At 36.2% G+C, this 22,289-nt stretch overlaps 1 protein-coding gene across 4 annotated transcripts in view; it reads left to right on the plus strand.

Moving 5' to 3' along the window:
• The window catches only part of NNT (nicotinamide nucleotide transhydrogenase), a 107,947-nt gene that overhangs the window by 24,405 nt on the left and 61,253 nt on the right, over positions 1 to 22,289 (plus strand). For 3 of the 4 annotated variants that reach the window (XM_045566163.1, XM_045566161.1, XM_045566162.1), the window contains exons 2-7: positions 1,366 to 1,567; positions 2,803 to 3,032; positions 5,464 to 5,681; positions 9,060 to 9,147; positions 13,435 to 13,523; positions 19,962 to 20,149. In XM_045566163.1, the coding sequence (XP_045422119.1) occupies positions 1,417 to 1,567; positions 2,803 to 3,032; positions 5,464 to 5,681; positions 9,060 to 9,147; positions 13,435 to 13,523; positions 19,962 to 20,149 (964 nt within the window). In that variant the 5' untranslated portion in view covers positions 1,366 to 1,416. Of the gene's footprint in view, positions 1 to 1,183; positions 1,204 to 1,365; positions 1,568 to 2,802; positions 3,033 to 5,463; positions 5,682 to 9,059; positions 9,148 to 13,434; positions 13,524 to 19,961; positions 20,150 to 22,289 lie in introns of those variants that run through there. The other variant, XM_045566164.1, reaches the window with a different exon arrangement.

A 22,289-nucleotide genomic window follows, 5' to 3' on the forward strand; every position in this document is an offset into this window, starting at 1 on the left:
GCTCTGTCTTTGATCCTTTGAAGAACTCTGAACTTATGTTACTCTGGTTTGTAGTGTTAGTACTTGTTGACTTTTCTTATCTGCTAGTGTATGAGACGTTCCAGTTTGATCCTGTAAGTGCTTCTAATGGCAGTGCCTCTGAAACTGTGCCCTCCATGCATGTTTGTTGAATGAAAGGTCATCTTACGAATAAGCACTGCCTGGATTGAGAATCTCCACTACCAGTGTTACTTTCTGCAACTTTAAAGAAGCTTCTTCAGGGAGTTATGGCAGCAGTTATGAAATTAAAAATGAGCTAAGTCCCTTTTCACCTGGAGTCTGGAAGAGTGTTTATGGAGTCTTCTGGGATTAAGGTGCTTGGCCCTGTTGGGTGTCCACACGATGGGTCAGAACCTAAAGGCATACCTGGTAGAGTTAGCTGAATTTGACTGATAGTTCTAAGTTCTCTGCTTCTTCCCCTTCTTGAAGAAAGGATGAGAAAGGTGGAGGACCATTGGGAATTGTGGGGATAGTTGGAGTACTTACTATGCATCCCTGGGGATCTGCCAAGGAGGGCAGTGCAGGTAGCTGCTGAAGCCTCAATAACAGCATAGGCCAGTGACACTTCACTCAGCCTTGTTAGAGGTGGCAAAAAGTGGCCACTTGTGAGAACCACTGACAAAAGAGTTCATGGTTACACCCACATCCACAGGCACAAGCCTATGTGATAAAGTTACTATGGAATTTCTTTCTTTCTTTTTTTTTGAAGTCGCCTCCCATGCATGTTTAATTTTCTTGAGCGGTGCACTTGGCAAACACGAATCTTGTGTTCACTCAGGCAGCCTCAGTTCTGGGGTCTCCCAGTATGAGAATCCTGCTGCCCTAAATAGGATGGCAATGTTTTCTGTATAACCTGGTAGGTAAATGTAAGTTACCATTGTACCGTTCAACATTTTAGACAATTTAAGGGAAAGTCAAAGGTAACTTTGCTTATCGCAATCTTTGCTGGACATGCTGACTTAGAAGATTACTTTCATATAATATGTGACTGGACTCTATAGCAGTGTGTGTGTGTTTTTACTTTCCAGCTATGTTAAGGATCAAATAGACTTATATGATCTAGGCTTGAAAATGAATAGTGAGTTTCTAATTCCTATTTTAGTGGAAAAATGGATACCAAGTTTAAAATACCTGAACTGGAAACAAACTTTTGAAGCATCTTCTGTAAGTAAAGGAGTCGGCAAATAAATTCTTTCTAGATGCCCACGTATAATTGTCATATTCCGAGCTCTTTAGTGTTTTTTAAAAATGTTTTTCATTTTCAGAAGACAAAGTGTATTTTTTTTTTCCCTCAGCATATAACCTATTTTATTTGTTTCCTCTTAGTGATTTGCCTTCAAGGAAATTGGGGTCAGACCATTGGAAGCTTCCATCAGCATGGCGAACCTACTGAAAACCGTGGTGACTGGCTGTTCATGTCCTTTACTTAGCAATTTGGGTTCCTGCAAGGTTCTACCTGGGAAGAAGGATTTTTTACGAGCATTTCATACTCATCAGGCACTGTGGTGTAAATCCTCTCTAAAACAAGGTAAAGTCTCACTTTGGTGTTTGTAAATCAGACCTTCAAGTCATAGGAGCCAATAGATGTCCTGACCGTAGATGAAAGGAAGAGCCATATGGTTTTATGGCCTGGTGCTTAAGAGTGTTATGAGGGGGATCATTTAAAAAAAAAAAACAAACAAGTAAGTGCTGTCTTACATTTTCCATGTGCTGTAGAAGTTCCCAATTGCCATTGTTAACAGAGAAGAAAAGATAATAGAAAAAGAAAAAAGATAAATCAGTTGAGTTGTACCTGGGAGCCTATTGCTCATAGTAACCACTTCTCCCAGCAGCCCTTCCTTGTTCCTTGTCAGTATTGGGAATTGTACCACATGTAGCTCGTCCATGCTCAGGAATTAGGAATTAAGTGTATTAATTGATCATTGTTAGTGCTTCCCAATTTAGTAAATAGCAACTTGATTGTAGTTGATCAGATCAGAAAGCTTGGAGTCAATCTACGTCCTCCTCCTAGTAGGGATAGGTCAGCTCTACTTTGTATCTAGAATCTGTCCTCTTCTCCCCATTGACACTTTTATCATCTTGGTCCAGGCCACCTTCATCTGTCACCTGGACTGATACACCAGGCACCTAAATGTTCTCTGTACTTTCTGCCTCTGCCCTCTACAGTTTGTTCTGCACAAGACAGAATAATCTTTTCAAAATGTAAGATCATGTCAGTCCTCTACTCAAAATTGTCTAAGTGGCTAAGCGTGTAGAGTCTGAAGGTCCAAGACACTGAGAAATCTATGAGAAGTCGCCTATGACCATGTTGCCAGGAAGGTGACTTTGGGTGTGGCAGGCCATTAAAGTATCTATTATAGGATTGTTCTACAAAACAGCTAATTACTTCTATCTTTGTTAAAGGTAAGGACAAGAGACCCTGAGAGGGTTAGTTTGATGAGTAGAATTACATGCTGAGTGATCTCTGAACCCATTTTTTTCCTAAGAATAAACTAAGCTTGTCATACCTTGAAGAGAGCCATTGATTAAATAAAATATTTAGAACTTTCAGGAGAATAAGCATAAAAATTCATCATCTATCAAAAAAGTCAAAGAATTATGATTATCAATGAGGAACATCATTTTTAACAGCAACTTGTTTGTGTGGCATATTTTGAAGAACAGACTTCCCATTTCCATTTTCTGAAATCTGTTATTAAATGAGGTGGGTTTTTTTGTTTGTTTTTAACCAAATGTTTTTTTTTTGCCTTTGTCTGTTTGCAGGAATTCCATACAAGCAACTGACTATTGGAGTCCCCAAGGAGATCTTCCAAAATGAGAAGCGAGTGGCGTTGTCTCCTGCCGGTGTTCAGGCCTTGGTCAAGCAGGGTTTTAATGTTGTCGTGGAATCGGGTGCAGGCGAAGCTTCCAAATTCTCGGATGATCACTACAGAGCAGCAGGTGCCCAAATCCAAGGAGCGAAGGAAGCACTGGCTTCTGATTTGGTGGTCAAAGTAATTATTCCTTTTCCCCCTCCCGTTTATGGCATGCTGACTTTTTGAAGTCTTTTCATAGAAAAATTAAATTATTTTCTTTGGTGATATAGCTTTTCCTATTTTTAAATGATGCTTTTTTGTTAAAGAAATGGTTGCATATTATGAATATTTTTCATGCTCCGATAGAACTTTTATCAGGCAATGTCATTTGTATTTAACTATGAGAAGAGAAAAAGTGATCTTCATTTTATGTTTGCTATATGGAATTTCCTTTTAATGGACTAGGGAAAATTTGCACTGTGTGGTCCATATATACCCAGAATACCCATAGGTGAGTATTTAACTGCTAAGAGAATGGAAAGAAGGTGCAGAACTCAGCTTGGGACTGAATATACAGTGATCTTCTGATATTTGAAGACACGGTGATTTATGCTGACATGAGTACTATTTCTAGAGAAGGCATGACTATTCTGGAGAAAGCAGCATGGGGCTTAGGGGCATGTAGCCTTAGCTGCTTTAAAACAAGGTCTTAAGGTAATGTATAATAGAAATCTAGCTGCTGTAGAACTTTAGAATTAAAATCTGAAGTAAAAAATCCTATAGAGAAAGGGGGAGAGACTGTATCAAGAGTCTAACGCAGAGATGATAACTAGAATTGAACATTAAATCCTAAGCCTCTGCAATCAAGGCAAACAGAAGTATTAATATCTCACTTTTTAATAAAGATAAGCTTTTTTCTATATTAATTTCTAAGAAGATTCAATCACATCATTTTTTTCTTATATAAAGTCCACTGAATAACTTGACGTGATCTTAAATGGTTTTTGCAGAAGATACAAACCAATGTTGCTGCAGAAACTTAATAGTAAATAGTATACAGATAAATTGTAATTCAGCTAAAGATTTTTAAAGTTTTATGTTTACAGATACTTGGCAATATAACTTGATATATAGTATTATAAAAGAACTTGGGGAAAATAGGAAAATAAGTATAATTCATTCTAATGTATGTTGTAGGGATCAAAATCTTTGGAAATGTCTGAAAAAAGGGACATAAGGGTGCATATACATTTTGGAAGTGCTCTGTGTTCCTTTTTGGGATTCACAATGTATATGAGCACGTTAAAGGTATGCTGAGAAATCATATAGTATAGAAACTTATGTAACTGTATACAGTATTAGCATTGATAAACTACTTGACCTTGGGGCCTTTCTTTTGAATCAAGCCTGTTAACATCTTGAGGAGCACCTTCAGGGGTACATACCATTGGCTTAACTTACTCAGATGCCAACAGTCTCAGCTGAGCACTTGATAGGGGCCAGTAGAATCAATTCAAAATTGTCCTCTAATTTTTACTAAATCTATGTTATAGATTTTCATGGAGGAAAAATAGACCTTGTCAGAGAGTCTTAATTAAAGGCCAGAACCTAGAGTCATATGCATCACCAGATCAACAACTGAAATGGGAATAACAGACAAAGGTGTCTCATAGGTAAATTGAGGTGAAATGCTGTGAGATGAAATTATTGACCCAGTGTTTGTGTTTGTATTTAAAACATAAGTCTCAGAGGCTGTGTTTTCTGTGTTTACTTGCCTAAAACCACTACTACAAACTGGGAGCTAATGAAATGAGATATTTTAATTAAAGATTGATTTTAAAGTTGGATATAAAACATTTAAAAATACTTTTAAAATGGAATTTTTAAAATTTGGCTTTGAAAATAGACATTTGAGACTTTCAAGCATGTGGAGTGTGTTTTCATTCATTTATCTGATACTTAGCAGAATGTATTATAACTTTTTGCTTAAACCCAATTCAGTAAGGCTACTGGTTTGAATTGTTTGTTTATGAATAGTCATCTGGAATTTTAATGTGACATAAATCTATCATTGAGATTTTAGTTTACAATGTTCTTAATGCCTCACCACTCCAAATGCTTATGCTTGCCTAAATTAGCAAGAATTGAATCTTTGAACACACAACAAACACTTCCTGTTTATTCTAATGTATCTTAATTTTACCAGAGTAATAGGTTTTGGGAAGGGAGGTTTGTTGTAGAACCTCCATATTTTTTCACTGCTCTACAGTTAAGTGTTAAACCTAACCCTGTACTGTGTGTTTCCCAGGTATGAGGTTTTGGGAAGAGAGGTTTGTTGTAGAACCTCCATATTTTTTCATTGCTCTACCGTTAATCGTTAAACCTGTCTCAATATCATGTTTCCCAGGTGTGTGTACTCTTTACTCAGACCAGTCCATAGGTCATTAGGCAGAGGATAGATGGTATACATCTTTGTGTGCATTACCTTGCTTAAGAATTTAGTGAGAAATTTACTGATGGAATATTTATATCTGGAGTATTATTTCAATCATAGCAAATTTCTAGATTGCTGTTTGCTTAAAAAGATGATTAAAGTATTTACATTTTTAATCTGTGACTTTTTTCTCAGGTGCGAGCCCCCATGGTTAATCCAACATTAGGTGTTCATGAAGCTGACCTTTTAAAGACATCGGGAACACTGATTAGTTTTATTTACCCAGCACAAAACCCAGACTTGCTAAATAAACTTTCCAAAAGAAAAACTACAGTTCTGGCAATGGACCAGGTTCCAAGAGTCACAATTGCTCAGGGATATGATGCGCTAAGCTCCATGGCCAACATCGCTGGGTAGGTTGAATCTTTTCCATTTCAATTCAACAAAAGTACAATGGTGCAATGGAAACATTCACACTGTAGCTCTTCTCTCTTACAGTGATTTTGCTCATAATAATTGTTAGAGATTGCAGCCCTTTTGAGAATGCACTTGAATTATTTTTAAGATTCATTTTATTTCACAGTAATCAGATAGGAAATGAACTCTATTTGTATTCCTTTTTAATCTTCATGGGTAGAAGAGAAGTATTTCCATCCACAAAAGGAAATAGCTGTCAGATTGAGGAATATGCTGTATTTCATGTGTGTGTGTATACACGTATATATTAGGTTGAAATTTCTGTTTTCGTAGGTCAAAAATGGTTGAATATTGGCAGTCTCATATGTTAAATCTAATATATACATATTAGCAGATTTACTATCTTAATTAGGTTTTGCTTAGGTAAATTCATAAAACATTTAATGAATTGGAAACGTGTGTAGTAGAGGAAGTTTCTTCTGGTATCAAAACCCATAATGATAACTGAGGGCTAACTATGTCCTCTTACATTTAAGGCCAAGGTGGTAATAAGCTTCACTTGCCCGCCAGCACTAATACATTCCTTGTTGATGCCTGGAGTGCTGTTTTTTCTTTCTCACATTAAAAAAAAAAATTTATTTTTCATTATTATGGGTACATAATAGTTGTATATAGTTATAGGGTGCGTGTGATGTTTTGATAGAGGCATACAATGTGTAATAATCAAATCAGGGTAATTGAGACATCTATCATGTCAAGCATTTCTCATTTCCTTGTGTTGGGAACATTCCAATTCCACTCTTTTAGTTATTTAAAAATATACAGTAACTGATGGTTGACTATAGTCAGCCTGTTGTGCTGGAGTGCTATATTGAGAAGGATTGATTCTATGGCCCATTCTGTTCGGAGCAATGTGGCTATGTCTGCCATGGGTGAGGGGTGGGAAAAAATATGTGTGCTGTATTGCTGACTGCCTTAGAGGAAATGGGATAACGCTTATGAATTCTTCTCTAAGAAACTAATTAAATTGGATTTTAAGCATGAAAGCTATTAGTAGTTGACAATTTGCTAATATTAATGAGGCATCAACACAGAAAATATTTTTTAAAAAGTGCATGAACAAAAGACTAACATGAATAAGGCCTTTTATGACTGACACACGAGCCGAAGTTTTCTTCGGTTTTATGTTTTAGCACATCAAATATGCCTCAGATTCTGTTAATACAATACTTTGTGTTTTAGCTATTCACTTTTGATGTGAATGAGATGCAATAAATGAAAATGACAAGTTAAAAACACATTTTGTTGTGCTTGATGTAATGTGGCAAATAGTTTGTCAGAAGATGTATTTTATGGTGTAAGTAATATACCAAGGGAGAAGATAAATTTTTGGTATATTGATTTAGTTTGTAGAAGAGTTATATTATGCAATGTAGAAATGTGCAATTTTCTACATAAATTTTATGTAGAAAATGTGTAATGTAAAGTTTTAAGGGTACCGTTGATTCCGTCATGTGAAACGCATATATGTGAAATAATATCAAAACCAGTAACTCTAGGTCGGTGGTTTTAGCTGCAAAATCTTTTGAGCCGATGAAATATTATGAGGCAGTATAAATAAATCCAGCTCTTATGCTGAGGGGCCTTGGTTGCATTAAGCACAGGTGGAATGTCCCAACACACGCCTGTTCTCTCTCCCATCCATTATGGCCTCAGATTTGTCTGAAGTTTAAACCTTTGGGGATCCAGGGGACACAATTTGAAGAGGCACTGTTTTATGCCCTGAGTTGATATATGCAAAGAGCATAGTGTGAAATGAATCATCTAGTATACACACCCACACAGTATGTGATAAATCATTATCTCATTCATACATGCAGCCATATTACAGTGAAGGCGTGCTGCTTCCAGTTCATTACTGTTCACTCTGAGCTTTTTTGCTGTCATCAAGAAAATGCCCAATTTATCACTTTTTTCCACTAGCAACATTTTCTTATACATTTCCCATGTAATCAGTCTCGATTTGCAATTTTTTTGTGAATGGCAACTGAATCTTTTAAAACATTAATTACAAAATTAATTTCTTACAATGGCCTTTGAATCTTTGTCATGTTTTCCCATTGAAAATTTTGTATCACTTGAAGTCAGAAGTAAAACTAACAGATGATGTAATCTCTAAATTATTGTTTCCTGCTCCAGTATGATTAACTTAAAGTAATAGTAGTGACTTATGTTTTTGCGTCAATTGTTATATCAAGTATTGTTATATAAAAACATGACCAGGGAGAGGTTTGTTGCCAGCTAGTGGGTGGGTTTTAACAGTTGCATTATAATATTGAGGCAGAGTGTGTATTACCAAGTTGAGAGTGTACAAAAGTGCCTTTTTAATACAAAATGATGTGCAAAGGAAACTAGTGTAGTTTGTCAAAACTATCCTATTAAAGAAAAGATGGTGCATATTATTAGCTTTTATTGCATAGTTTGTTTCTTTGGCTAAAACATTTAATATTTATTGAGCATTTTCTGTGTGACAGGCTTGATGCTAAGTTCTTCACCTGCATTATCTCATTTAGTCTTCAGAACAACTCTAAGAGATAGATGCGTTTTTGTCTTCACTTTATAAATGAAGAAACCAAGGTTTAGAGAATTAAAGAAATTTGCCCAAGGTCACAAAGCTCTTCAGTAGAATTAGGACATGAACTGAAGTCAGTCTGTCTTAAAAATCCCATGATTTCAACCATTAGATCAAGGGAAGTGTTTTTTGTTGTCTGAGGTTGGAATCTTTTGTACAAGTATATAGCTAATCTAATTTATTTTATTTGAAAAATTTTCCCCTTATTATATAAGCACTACATAGTCATCAAAGAACATTTGGATAACAGAGTAAAGTAAAATAAAGTGTGAAGGATGCGTAGTCCCAGCACCTAAAGAAAGCCACTGTTAACATTTTCTTTTCTTTCCTTCATTACTTTTTCTACCTCAACTGATTTTCTGCAGTATTTGTTATGCAGAGGCTGGGTAGTGTCATGGATAAGCATGTGTGCCTCTATAGACAGGCTGCCTGGGTTAGACTTCTGGCTCTCCCATTTATTAAGCTGAGTGACCTTGGGCAGGTCTCTTACTCTCTCTGTCTCAGTTTTCTCACCTATAAATGGTGAGAAATAAAGGTGATAATTATACCTATCCATAAACTTGTGAAGGTTAAAGGAGTAAGTATATACACAACACTTAGAACTGTTCTTGGCACATACTAAGTACTGTATCAATATTAGCTATTATCCTTTTACAAAGCTTTATTGATAACTTATGATATATGAGCCTAAGACCTTGCATTTCATGGAATTATTTATGTATTTGTTTGTTTATTTTAAAAGTTATAAGGCTGTTGTCCTAGCAGCAAATCATTTTGGACGGTTTTTTACTGGTCAGATCACAGCTGCTGGAAAAGTTCCTCCAGCTAAGGTAGGTACAGCTTTTAATGTTTCTTCATAATATGAATGAATTAAAGACAAAGGTGTATGGATAGTCTTAAAATGTAGTTACTTTACAGTTTTTGTTATGTGTTAACTTCACACTGATGAATTTGAATTTGTGGTATGTACAAATACTTGGTGGAGTCTAAAAGCTGAATATTTAAGATTGCTTGAAAAAAATGAATTTTGACATTCTGGAAGTTTTAGTCTTTTTTTTTTTCTGATTTTTGATTTACTAACTTGAAGTCTTAAGACTTTGAATAACTTGTTCTATGTGGCCTGTTAAAAAAAAAAAGCTTCAAGATACAATTTAGGAAATTCTGGGCTTCCCAATTATTGTGCAATTTTGGCTCGTAGAGAAGACTTCTTTGGTTTTCTCACTTTTTGTGGATTTTTGGATCAAGAAGACAGAAAATGGGAAGTGGTGTAATCCGGGTATTTGGCAGAGGCAAAGGGTACCTGTTCTTTAATCCAGACTGAGAGCAGGGAGGAGCGGTCAATGATGGGAGGTGGGGATGGCTGGGTGAAAGAATAGGAGATACGCTGTGAGCCTTCACTGCTAAACATACTCAGTAACAATATAAATCTCGAGTCTAGGTGTCTTAGTCTGTTTTGTGTTGCTATAACAGAATACCCGAGGCTGGGTCCTTTATAAATAAAAGAGGTTTATTTGGCTTATGATTTTGGTGGCTGGAAGTTCAAAATTGGGCAGCTGCATCTGGTGAGGACCTTAGGCTGCTTCAACTCATGGCGGACAGCAGAAGGGGAGCAGTTATGTGCAAAGAGGTCACATGGTGAAAGAGAAAGCAACAGAGAGAAACTCAGGAAGCCAGATTCTTTTTAACAACCCACTGTCATGAGAACGAACCCATTCCCCCACAGCAAGAACTCACTCACCCTCCCCTCCCCACCAAAGAGGGCATTCATCTATTCATGAGGGATCCACCCCCATGACCCAAACACTTCCCAACACTGCCACATGGAGGATCAAATGTCAACATGAGTTTTGGCAGGGACAAACCACATCCAAACCACAGGAATGGGAAATTGGACTTTAAATGTTCTCATCTTCATACCTTTAGAGTACAGGTTTACCCCATGCTTCCTGCTTTTAAGAGTTCTCATGCAAAATAAACATCCTGGGAAAAGGCTGGGAAAAAAAAGGCTAATAGCAGCTTTGAGAAATCTAGTTATATATTGCTTTGAAAAACAGACCAGGTGAAAAAAATGTAAGTGGCTGAAATTGAGGCCAGAATATTTAGCAAGAAAGTATGAGGAAACAACAAAGATGTAATATGGGAAGTGATTAAATTTTGACTTCTTTCTCAGGATCATAAGAAAATGTCTGGCACTCATGGTGGTCAGAACTTTGATGCTGTTCTTAAACTGGCTGAATGCTTTCAGGCACAAGTCTACTACTCAGTTTTGGTTAAAATCTTTCTACATGTATGGGGAAGTTGAGAGGAGGAGAGCTGTGAATATAAGGGGTTAAAAAGTGAAACAAAAGACAAGAGCCTTAAAGAAAGGAGAATTGATCAGCCTTTAAAAGGTGGAAAAGTGACTATCTTTACTGAAAATTTAAATTGCAGCTTAAAGGACTTTAGTTAAATGTCAGAAATAGTTTTTGAAATGGAAGACACTAGTTGAGCTCATCAAGGTAGATTCCATAATACAGTATTTTATTTACGTTTTTTTAAAACACAAAGCATTCTTGTCTAGAATGAGCTAAAATCAATCTGTTGAAGGCTTATGATATGTCAGGTATAGAACTAGGGACATGGTATGAACAAGACACATAAAATCCCTGCTACACAAAACTTATACCCTAGTGAGAGTTGCAGTGAGGAGACAAAAAATCAAATAAAAATGAGAGACAATTTTAGATATTAAACAATGAACTGGATATTATAGTGAGAAATGGGAACAGGCTACTTTAGTTAGGGTAATGGGGAAGGCTTCTCTGACATCTGAGGTGAGATCTGAAGGATGGGAAGAAAGAAACCAGGGGTTAGGATTCTAGGCATTCAGGATTCTGGTATTTAGGTTCTAGAAAACTGAAGAAGGCTGGTGGCTTTGGAGTGTGATGAACAAGATGGAGAGTGATCTGAGATGATGTTGGAAAGGAAGGTCTGGGTTTGATCAGTTGGGGTCTCTCTTCTAGGTCATGTTACAGAGTTTGGATTCTCCTGCAGGTAAGGGAAATGTCAGATTTAGGGTTTTAAAAAAGTCACCTGGCTGTTCTGTGGGGGAAGTGATGGTAGCAGGAAGAGTGAAAGTAAGGTCTGTGAGGAATTGGTTCTACCTGGGAAGGTGGTGGCCACAGAGATGTAGAGTAGGGGACAGATTGGGAGATCTTTGGGGGTTAAAACCAGTGGTACTTGTAGATAGATTGGAAGTGGGAATATGAGCAAAGAAAGGACTCAAGATGACCTCTCCATTTTGGCTTGAACGATTGTGTGTGGTTAGTGCCCTTTACTGAGATGGGGAAGGCCAGAAGAGGAACAGGTTATGTGACTGAACGTTAGGAACATCCCGAAAAGTAGTTTCTTTCTCTTGCCTTCTCCCATACTGTTTCTTGAATATATGCCAGTTAGCAGTTAAATGCTTCAGTTTGAGTCCATCATTTAGAACTAGTTAGTAACAGGACTTCAACCTAAGATCTCTGGCTCCTAGTCTCTGTGTCTTTTTCTTCACCCCATGATGCAGAGAAAGAGTAAATTTTTGTTGTAGGATCCACATGACTTTATGCTTGTACAATTTTGTCTTTTAAATTATGGAGTCTTGGCCGGGCGCGGTGGCTCACACCTGTAATCCTAGCACTCTGGGAGGCCAAGGTGGGTGGATTGTTTGAGCTCAGGAGTTTAAGACCAGCCTGAGCAAGAGTGAGACCCCGTCTCTACTAAAAATAGAAAGAAATTATATGGACAACTAAAAATATATAGAAAAAATTAGCCGGACATGGTGGCGCATGCCTGTGATCCCAGCTACTCAGGAGGCTGAGGCAGGAGGATCGCTTAAGCCCAGGAGTTTGAGGTTGCTGTGAGCTAGGCTGATGCCACAGCACTTGCCCAGGCAACACAGTGAGACTCTGTCTCAAAAAAAAATAAAAATAAAAATTTAAATATTAAAATTAACTTACGGGGTCTTTTGTTTTTTCTTGATTCAGGATAACTTGGCCAAGTCTTGTGATTTTTTTTTTTTTTTTTTTTTTTTACTTATTTTGACTTTTATTTCATTTTTTAAAGCAGTGGTGGCGCTTCTGTGTGGAACAGAGTTGGCACCTTAGTGCCTGCTTGTTCTCTCTGGTCCCTCTTTGTCCCCTTTCCTGTAGACTTTCCCCCTTATCCAAAACAAACCATCATCATCAAGATCAATTCACATGATCTCTGAGCAATGCTTAGGGTGTGCCAGGGCACAGTTTGACTAGCTGTCTTTGTAAAAAGGCGGAAGGAGGTGTGGGCACGATGGGTAGGTGGGAATTTATAAGCTTCATTTTCTGTGGGTGACATTTTTTTCTACAGGAACAAGGAGTTGCCTTAGACTGTGTGTATGGGATATATAACAGGACTGTTCTCTGGAAGGCCCATTGTAGACTGGAGACAACATTGTTCTTTCTTTGTTTCTTAGAAGACAGGGGAGACTCTTGTTTCTGAAGAATTCTTTGGTTCTCTTGGCTCTGATCCTTCCATAGTTAGGGAGATTAGTCACACTGCTTGGGACTTCAGGTGCAGTTCACTCAAAATGGTTCAGAATTATGTGGTTGGTCACTAGCTGTTCCTTTCAGAAACATTTGAGCTTAAGATAGGAGTTGGGATATATGTTCATCAAAGTGGTACTCATCTTTGAAATGTGTTTTGGTATTTTATAAACATAGAAATAAACCTTAGAATTTGAGAGGGGAGAGTTAGAATGCCACATGGGGAATTTTAATAGAGGGAACTATGGGAAAGAACCTGATAATCTTTAACATATGTAATACTGATCATGCTTAGGTAGCTTTTATGTGGAAATGCTGTTTGTTAGACTATTTTTAGTGAAGGTTGTTGCCCTTTTCCAGCAGTTGTTCTTTTAATAAAATTTTAAAAACAGTGGTGGTTCAGCTAAACAATAGTCTGTCCACTCTATACATTTATTGAGGGCTGATCAGCGCCACCACCACCATCCATACTACCATTTATTGTATGCTAACTGTGTACCAGGCACCAATAATTATTATTTTTCATAATCAGTTGATAATGAGCTTTATTTAAAACATAAATGGTTCTATCTTTTCTAGATTCTGATAGTTGGTGGTGGTGTTGCCGGGCTTGCTTCTGCAGGGGCAGCAAAGTCGATGGGTGCAATTGTTCGAGGATTTGACACAAGGTGAGTGCTGATGTTAAGCACGGTGACTGATGTTAAGGTAAAAACATTTTGTTTCAGGGGCATATTATGCTTTCCTTAGAATTTATAAATTGAAGTAGCACATTGAAACTGCTTTATAACCTCTTTCCATTAAAAAATGTTTCTACCTTTTAAAAGTTTATACAAAGTGAAAATGAATTACTTTAGTGGAAAAGAAATTGAGGACCCAGCAGAAATAATTAAAAAAAAAAAAAACCAGAAAAAAATTGCAAACTAACAACTCACAGTTTTGTTTCTTTGTATGGATTGGCAATGGGGCTAGAGTTTTCTCTATTCTGAGTTTCTAACATGTTGCTTTACCAAGTCCTGTTATCTGTTCAGAATGCTTTTAGGCATTAGCTTAGGACATGAAGAAAGATGTTGTTGAGTATAAGGAAAGAGTAAAATAGGAGACATCTTAGAAAATGGACTGAATCAGGGGCATGGCCTTCCTTGGATGGATGGAAGCAGTTAAAGCTGACTTGATATTTCACCTGAGTACCAACACATGAATTATTATCACTGCATTATTTATGTGAAGGCCTCCTGCTTTTAATGTAAGATAGAGTTGAATATCTTTCTCTGATAATTTTAGAGACCATAGGTGAAAATACTTAATTATGTACACTGTATTTCTTTAGAGCAGACATACAAACACTTTCCTACATTGTCTTTTAAGAGACACTTGATTAAAATTCTTCATTTCAGAAGACACTAGATACTGGATTTTATTAAATACTTATTGATTACTGTTATTATTTATGTGTTCCAATACGTTTTTTGAGGTTGATACATGTAGTCATTTATTATCAGTTGAGGGTAGTAGAGGAATGTTCATACTGCCAAGCTTGAATATGGAATGATAAAAAAAATTCAAAGTTGGAAAGAATATGACTTTTCAGAGTAAGGAATGTTGCATAGAATATGGTTAACCAGCATTTACCTGGCATTTGGAGAAATAATGTATTGATAAAAAGCTATCCTGCTGAAATGAGAAAGTAAGGCATTTCCAGAGTAACCAAGACACAAACCAAGGACAGCCGGAGTTAATCATGCCATTAGTCCTGTCTTTTCACTTTTAATGTTTGCTGATGTGAAGATTTTTCAAGACCTCCAAGCCTGTTCAAATATTCATTGTAGTAGATAATAGTATTAAAGTGGAAATGGATATATCTGACTTAGATATGATGTGAAATTTAGTAGTGGGTGAACTACTGAAAATTGAGTATATCAATGTCATTGTTATAGATTGTGTACAGAGAGCTAGCATATGCCTGTGCTTATATTAGAAAAATAGAAAAACTATTTTTCTTTACATTGTATTAAGTTTATTCAGGTGACTCAACTATACAATGAAGAAAGATGTGGCTAAAGTGGTACAATACTTTTTTAAGAATTATAGCTCATTAATCTAGTCACTATTTTGAGACTGAGGTTGGTATCATAAACATGAAATCCAAATATATTGGGAAACACTTGATTATAAATTCTTGTTGGAAGATTGAGTGGTATATATTTTTAATTAAACATACTAAAAACTTTAGGACAACTTATTGCCTAATGATAGTAAAAGAGTCTAATTTTTCCATTCTTTCAAACAATAAACAGGAGATTCCTCTCTGAACAATAGTGATTATCTTACCTAATGCCTGTATTACAAAGTTGAAATATAAAAGCTTTACTTTCTTTCCTATCATAAAAATAATACGTGATTATTTCCCCAATTCAGAAAAATATGAAAAAGCACAAAGAATGAAAATAAAATACCCTAAAGTCCTACTGCCTAGAGATAACTATTAACATTTTAATATATGTTCCCTCTCCTACACATTAATTAGAAATGCAGTTTTACTAATAGTACTACTTAACTTTTTTTCATTTAACAGTAGATGATGACAATCTTTCCTTACCTAAAATATTTTTAATACCTGAAGAAGTTTCCATTGTATAGAACAGGAGTGGGGAACCTTTTCGTGTTGGAAGCCTGCATTACCTTTTTGTGTGATCAAATAAGGCCACATTTAAGAAACTTCAATTAGACATACTTAAAAATATACATTATTCTGTAAAAATTCTAACAACTGTGTACTTAATAATTTCAAAAAATGAAAACTGTTTCTTTATTTTGAAGTTGACTAACCTTTTAATAACTTTGTTGTGTCTGCTTTTTGTTGGAAAGCATTTGAATATTTGGTTGCAGCATGGATGTCCGCAGTTTCAGTTGATCCTCTAGATGGGTATCAGTCATTTGTGACTTTAAGGGTGTCTTGGTTTGGGTTAGGTAGGGGAATGTATTAATAGATTTGCAGCAATAGTAGTTGAAAAGCAAGAAAGCATTTTCAGGCATGTTGCTGAAGGCATGGGTATTCTGCATTTTTCCGTATTTCAATTGGATCTTTCTTAGCATCAAACAATGACTTTAAAATGTCATCTACTGAGAGCTTAATCAATTCCATCTGTGGTCCCTTAGGTGCCTTGGTGATATCAACTAGGTGAGGCTGAAATGCTACTTTGAGTGTGATGTCATGATTCTGAAAGTCAGTGAACCTTTCATTGTATTCTCCAATTAATATGTCTATAACAGCTGTGTATACTTCAAATGATTCGCATATATCATCCCGCTCATCAGTGACCTTTGCTAACTGGGGAAGATGTTCATCCGAAATTTCCTTTTGAGAAAGTGTTTTGAAAAAAGATAGGTTGTTTCAAAATGCTTGGATTTTTTGCTACATACCATATATATGGATTAGTTTTACCTTGCAAAGAAATATTCAAGTCATTTTGATTTGACATGATATGGCACAGAAATGCTACATTCTTATAGAAATCTTCTTTCAATAATTCATATTGCCGATTCTGTTCTTCATAAAACTTAATTTCTGTTCTCTCAGAGATAAAATGTTGGCTAACATCTGTCCTTGTAATAGCCAATGCACTTTAGAATGATATGGCAGATCCACATTGAATACCTCATGGTTCAACTTTAGCATGTTATGAAACTGACCATGCTGTGTTACATTTGCATGAATGTCATTAACAATACTTATAACTTGTTGCAGAGTGACACTTAAAATAGTAGCTTTAGCATGGAAATTTTGCTGATGCAAGATACAATGAAAAGAAATGAGAATATCTGGATCTGTTAATACTTTTTTATCTGTACAGTAAATCCTTCGTGTTTTCTTGTCATGGAAGGTGCACTGTCTGTTCATACACTCACTGAATTTATCAAATTCAGTGAAAATTCACAACATTTATCTTGAAAGTTGTTGAAGATATTGATACTTATTCCCCATGCTCTGTTTGCAAGAGTGCCCAAAGCCAGTAACTCTTTGTACCAAAGAAAATCTTCTGTTATGATCCAAATGAAGTATAAAACTTGCACTGAGTCAGTAGTATCAGTTTATTCATCCTAAGTGATTGAATAATGTTTATTTTCCTTTTGATGTATTGCATGAAGTTATTCTGTTAAGTTGAAGGCTAATTCATGTTGCTGATCAGTTATGGTTCTCCTGGAAAGAGGCAGTTGTTTGTACTTTGAAATGTTATCAGGGTCTAAGCATCCTGCAACTTCTAAAATGAATTATTTTTCAATTTCTATATCACTGAATGGCTTCCCTTTCCCCCCAAGTGTATAAGCTACTTTATAAGTTGCTTTAGTGGCATTATTTCCAGGTCTTATTGCTGCTTGAAAGAATTGTCTTTGCTTTTCATCTTTTAATTTCTGTAATACAACCTTTCACACCTCTCCCTCTAATTTAAAATATTTGTGGTCCTAGTGAGTGCTATAATGCTGATGAGCATTGAATTTCTTTAATGTTGATATTGCAGTATCACAAAGCAAGCCAATCATCTTATCTCCAGCAGAAGCAAGATATTTTAATTCCCAATCCTCATAAAAAAAATCTGTTTTCTTCCTTTAGCATTCTCTTGGTCTTCTTTGACATGATGGGCTATTAAGCAGACAGAATTAAAAAATACTGTCAAGCTGTGCAACTATTTGGAAATTTCACTTCAGACAGAAACAAAGTGCCCTGTTGTCAAAAACTGATAATAGACTGGCATACTCAACCCCTGTAAACTCTAGCCAACCAGCCTCCTGCAGTAGTGGTGCCAGTCAGGCGGAGGAAGTTAGAACTAAGTCCTTATGGCCCTTATGGCTGACTAATGTTCTAATTGTGTTGGTCAATCTGGGAGGATTATTTTGTTGAAACTTATTTTATTGTTTGATATTTTAAATACACTCATTTTAAATATAAAATAAGAACATAAAGGATGAACAAAAATGTATTAATAAAAATAAAAGGGTTTGTTCTGTAAAATTTAGATTCAGTCAAAAGGCTGTACTGAAGGACCTAGAAGGCCACATATGGCCTTAAGGCTTCAGGTTCCCTAACCCTGGTATAGAAGTACAATGATGTATTTAATAAATCCTCTCTAAATGGACATCTTATGCTGTACATAACCCATACTCTGTAGGTGTATACGCACACAAACACACACAGTTGGCCCTCTGTATCTGTGGGTTCTGTTATCTGTGGCTTCAATCAGATCAAAAATATTCGGGGAAGAGAAAAACCAGAAAGTGGTTGTATCTGTACAGAGCGTGTACATACGTTTTTTCCTTGTCATTATCCCCTAAACAATATGGTATCACAACATTTACATTGTATTAGGTATTATAAGTAATTTAGAGATGATTTAAAGTATAAAGGAGGATTTGTGTAGATTATTTACAAAGACTATACCATTTTATGTAAGGGACTTGAACATCTGTGGATTTTGACATGGGGACTAATTTCTGGAACTAATTTCTCATGGATACTGAGGGATGACTATATCCAAGAGCATATGTATGTGATCTCTTTTTATTTTCTTAGGATAAATTCTTAGAAATGGAATATTGGGGTCAAAGGATATATACATTTTAAATTTTGATATAATATTTTTAAACAATAAGATTATTGGCAAAGATATAACAGCAAAGATTCCAAATAGCTTTTATGTTTCTAATGATACATACATGTTCATTATTGAAAATATAGAGCAACATAAGAAAATGAAAATGCCTTTTATAATTCTGTTAGCTAGATGTAATTGCTAATGATATTTTGGTTTTATATCTTAGAGTTTTATTTAACTTTTGAACAAAACTTAGATCATTTAATATATAGGTATATATACACACATACATATATATAATTTTGAATTCATCTTCTTCTTAATAATAGCAGACATTTCTGAAGCTTTTTAAAGAGCTGTATCCCTATGGCTGCAAGGAATGGAAAATAACAACTCAAATTGGCTTAGGACCATAAGAAAATGTATTATTTCTCCTAACTGAGAATTTAGAGGAAGGATTCCCTTTCACACTAGCGTTAGAAGCTCATTGCTGCTATCAAGGACCAGTTTCTTTCTGTCTCTTGTCTCTGCTGTCCTTAGCTTTGGCTTCCTCTGAAGGCTGATTCCACTTGTGGTTGCAACATGACCTCCAGGGGCAGTCTGGGCTGCCAGATTCCTTGTTCAGACCAGCAGAGAGAGAGACCTTCTTGCTCAACCATTGACTGTATGTCCTACCTTATCTACACTCTGGAACATGATGACTGCTAGGGATTTGTTGACTGAGACCATGGCTTCCCAAACTTCCCTGATGATAAGAATGACCTGCGGCTCTTACTAAACTTATAACTTCTGGCCTCTCTGCTGGAGATTATAATTCAATGGGTCTGGGAAGCAGTGGGCATTTGAATATTTAACAAGTACCCTGAGTGATTGTTGTCATTAGGGAGGTTTGGGACTTACTGTAGGGTAATGGATATTGGTGAGTTAAATACACTGTCCACCATGGGGCTGAGATCTTTGTTGGCTCTGGTTTCCCAGCCAGGATATAGTGCTTGGGTAGTATTTATTTTTTTAAACTGAATTTATTTTTACATAATTTAAGTGTGTTGGCTTTTCACATTTTACCATTTATAGGTTACTTTTCATAAACACATTTTAATGAGGACTGGGGGCAAAAATCACTTCGTTAAAATATTTTTAAGAGTCATTTATGTGGGAAAAGTCCCCAATAAGAACAAATTCAGAGTATTTACAAATGAGAAATCTCAACTTGAGTGATTTGAGTATCAAATCTTTATGTCTGATACCACATCATAATCAACATTGGGGTCACAAGAAACATAATTCATTACTGAAGTTGGCAATAGTAATTTTTTTTTTTACAGGAAATAAATATCATAAAAATATTACCTGCCTTAAGAAGAAAAGTTGGAACAGTCCAGTCAGAGACATCAAAAGAAACTCTAGACTTTTGAATATATATAGTTTATTCTTCTTAAAAATGTATATGTAGATGATCTTGATTCGTTTATTAGGGGCCCACCATAATCACTGTTTCTCCTTCAATAATCACCCCAGAGCTGCAGCTTTGGAACAGTTCAAGTCTCTTGGTGCTGAGCCCTTGGAGGTGGACTTGCAGGAATCTGGAGAGGGACAAGGAGGATACGCAAAAGAAATGTCGAAAGAGTTCATTGAAGCAGAAATGAAACTCTTTGCTCAGCAATGCAAGGAGGTAGACATCCTTATCAGCACAGCACTTATTCCAGGTATGCCATTAAGTAAATGGTTATCTTTAAAGCATGTTTACTCATGATTTTTTAAAAATGAAGACGAATAATTATTTGACATTTGAATTTCTTTACCTAAGGATCAATTTTTCTATTATAAAAGTGCTAGAAAATGAGCAAGCATGTGACAAAAATCACTGCAGCCCCTAAGATAAGTCATTAATAATTTAGTATGTTCTCTCCCTGTCTTATTTTTGTGTATCTTTATATAACTGTGTTCATACATCATATTCTATGTACAATATTATATTTGTAAGCAGTTTCCTTTTTTTTAGATCCCTGATAAATTGATTGTTGATTTATTTCTCTTTGTAAAGATACTACATTCTCATGGTAGGAAATTCAAGCAGTACTGAAAAATACAAAGAAAAAAAGTACAGATAATCTGAAGTTCCACCACGCATGACTGTTATTAGTATTTTGATGGTTATTTTTTCATATAGGAGAGGAAGGAGGGGACTGTGTGTGTACGTATTTATGGAATTTCCGGTGTGTATTTTTACTTAAGGATGTGGCACTTTGTCACTTTCTAATTATTTCCTTTGACCTGGTTGGTCTTTTCAGCCAAATCGTGATCTCTTTGGTGGTAGGAATTACTTTCTAGTCCTTTTACAAAATCTTCTTCTAAAGAGTATTTTGCACTCAATGCATAATTGATTGTCAAACCAATAAACATTCATTATTCAGTAAGCAGTAGTTTGATCTAGTAAGATTTCAGAGTGAAGAAACTCTCTCCCTTTTATATTCTTACCTCATCTCTTCCTCTGTCCTTTCCTTCTGTTATTGAGTAATGAATACTATGCTGCCTCTAATTTTTTCCTTTCTGAAAGAAAGTGGACCAGATCATGAGAACTTAAAGGGTTCATGGTGGCTTGTGTTAGATCCTGCTAAAGGAGCCTCATTTTCTCTAGGGGGTCTGTGAAGAATTAGAAGTTGCTTTGTCATGAGGCTATGGGAGAGGAGAAGCTCTCTTCCGGCACCTTCCCCCACAAAAAATCTGGCTAATATAAATCCAAGGACAGGGAGTTGATTGGCATCAGATCTATGAACTTGTGGGGGAAAATGTCCATCCCAAGTTCTTTCTCTTCTGTTTACCTGGGTGATAGGTGAGCTGGTCTCTTCAGACACCTGCATCCCACCAGCGCTGGCTAGATGAAGTAGACGGGAGGGTGACATGGGGACGTCATCAGGGCTCAGCCCATGGAAGCATCTGTAGAAATGAGGCCTGCGTTTAGTTACTGGAGGTGCATGCAGATCGGACAAGCCACGGACCCAGGGTGGTGTTTGTGAAATTTGTCAGCGAGAACAGAGCTCATGCACAAGCAGTGTCAGTAGAACACTTCAGGATCCATCCTCTCCATTTGTGGCAATGACTGCTGGCTCAGGTGTTAAACAGGTGGCTTTGAAGAAGGGATGGGGTGATCTATGCTGTAGCCACCATCTGACCTTTAAGAGGCAGCGGTGCCTTCTGGAGGGGAGTTCTGAGCTGACTATCAATAGATGCAACGAGTGGCCAGTAGAGGGTGCTAAAGCATTTACTCATGGAGGCACTGAGTTGGACAGGAAGCTAGTTTTAGTCAACTCATACTCTAAATAAAAAACTGAGGATAATTTGGACATGCTATATAGATTTATTATTGATTATAAAGCTAGAAGTAAGTGATAGAACTCAAGACTTCTTATAGAAATATATACTGACTTTTAGGGCCTCTTTCTCCCCAGTAATCTTATTTTTTTTTTAATCAGTAGTTTATGGTCAGTGTACTTTAATAAAAAAGATCAAATTGTATGATAGTGTTGAAGACTAGTTGAAGAAGTTTTATTAATCTGTTTCACTGACCTTTTTCTGTTTTCTGAAGCCACGATCTTCACATTAAACTTGCACAAAGTCCTTGATTAGCTGGAAGCTTGCTCTTAAAAGGCTGTCTGAAAAGGACTTTCCCCTTACTTTTTTTTGAAAACAAACAAACAAAAATTAAAAAAAAAAGTTGATTAGAATATTACAGGGAAAAAGATGATTTTTCTAAAAGTCCCTGGGGGACTGAAAACTGAAAGCATGAGCATTTGAAAAAATGATTGAAAAGATTACATAAAGGAACAAATGCCCTTTGGAAAACAA

This window comes from Lemur catta, chromosome 12 (assembly GCF_020740605.2).
Source record: "Lemur catta isolate mLemCat1 chromosome 12, mLemCat1.pri, whole genome shotgun sequence".
NCBI classification, from domain to species: domain Eukaryota; kingdom Metazoa; phylum Chordata; class Mammalia; order Primates; family Lemuridae; genus Lemur; species Lemur catta.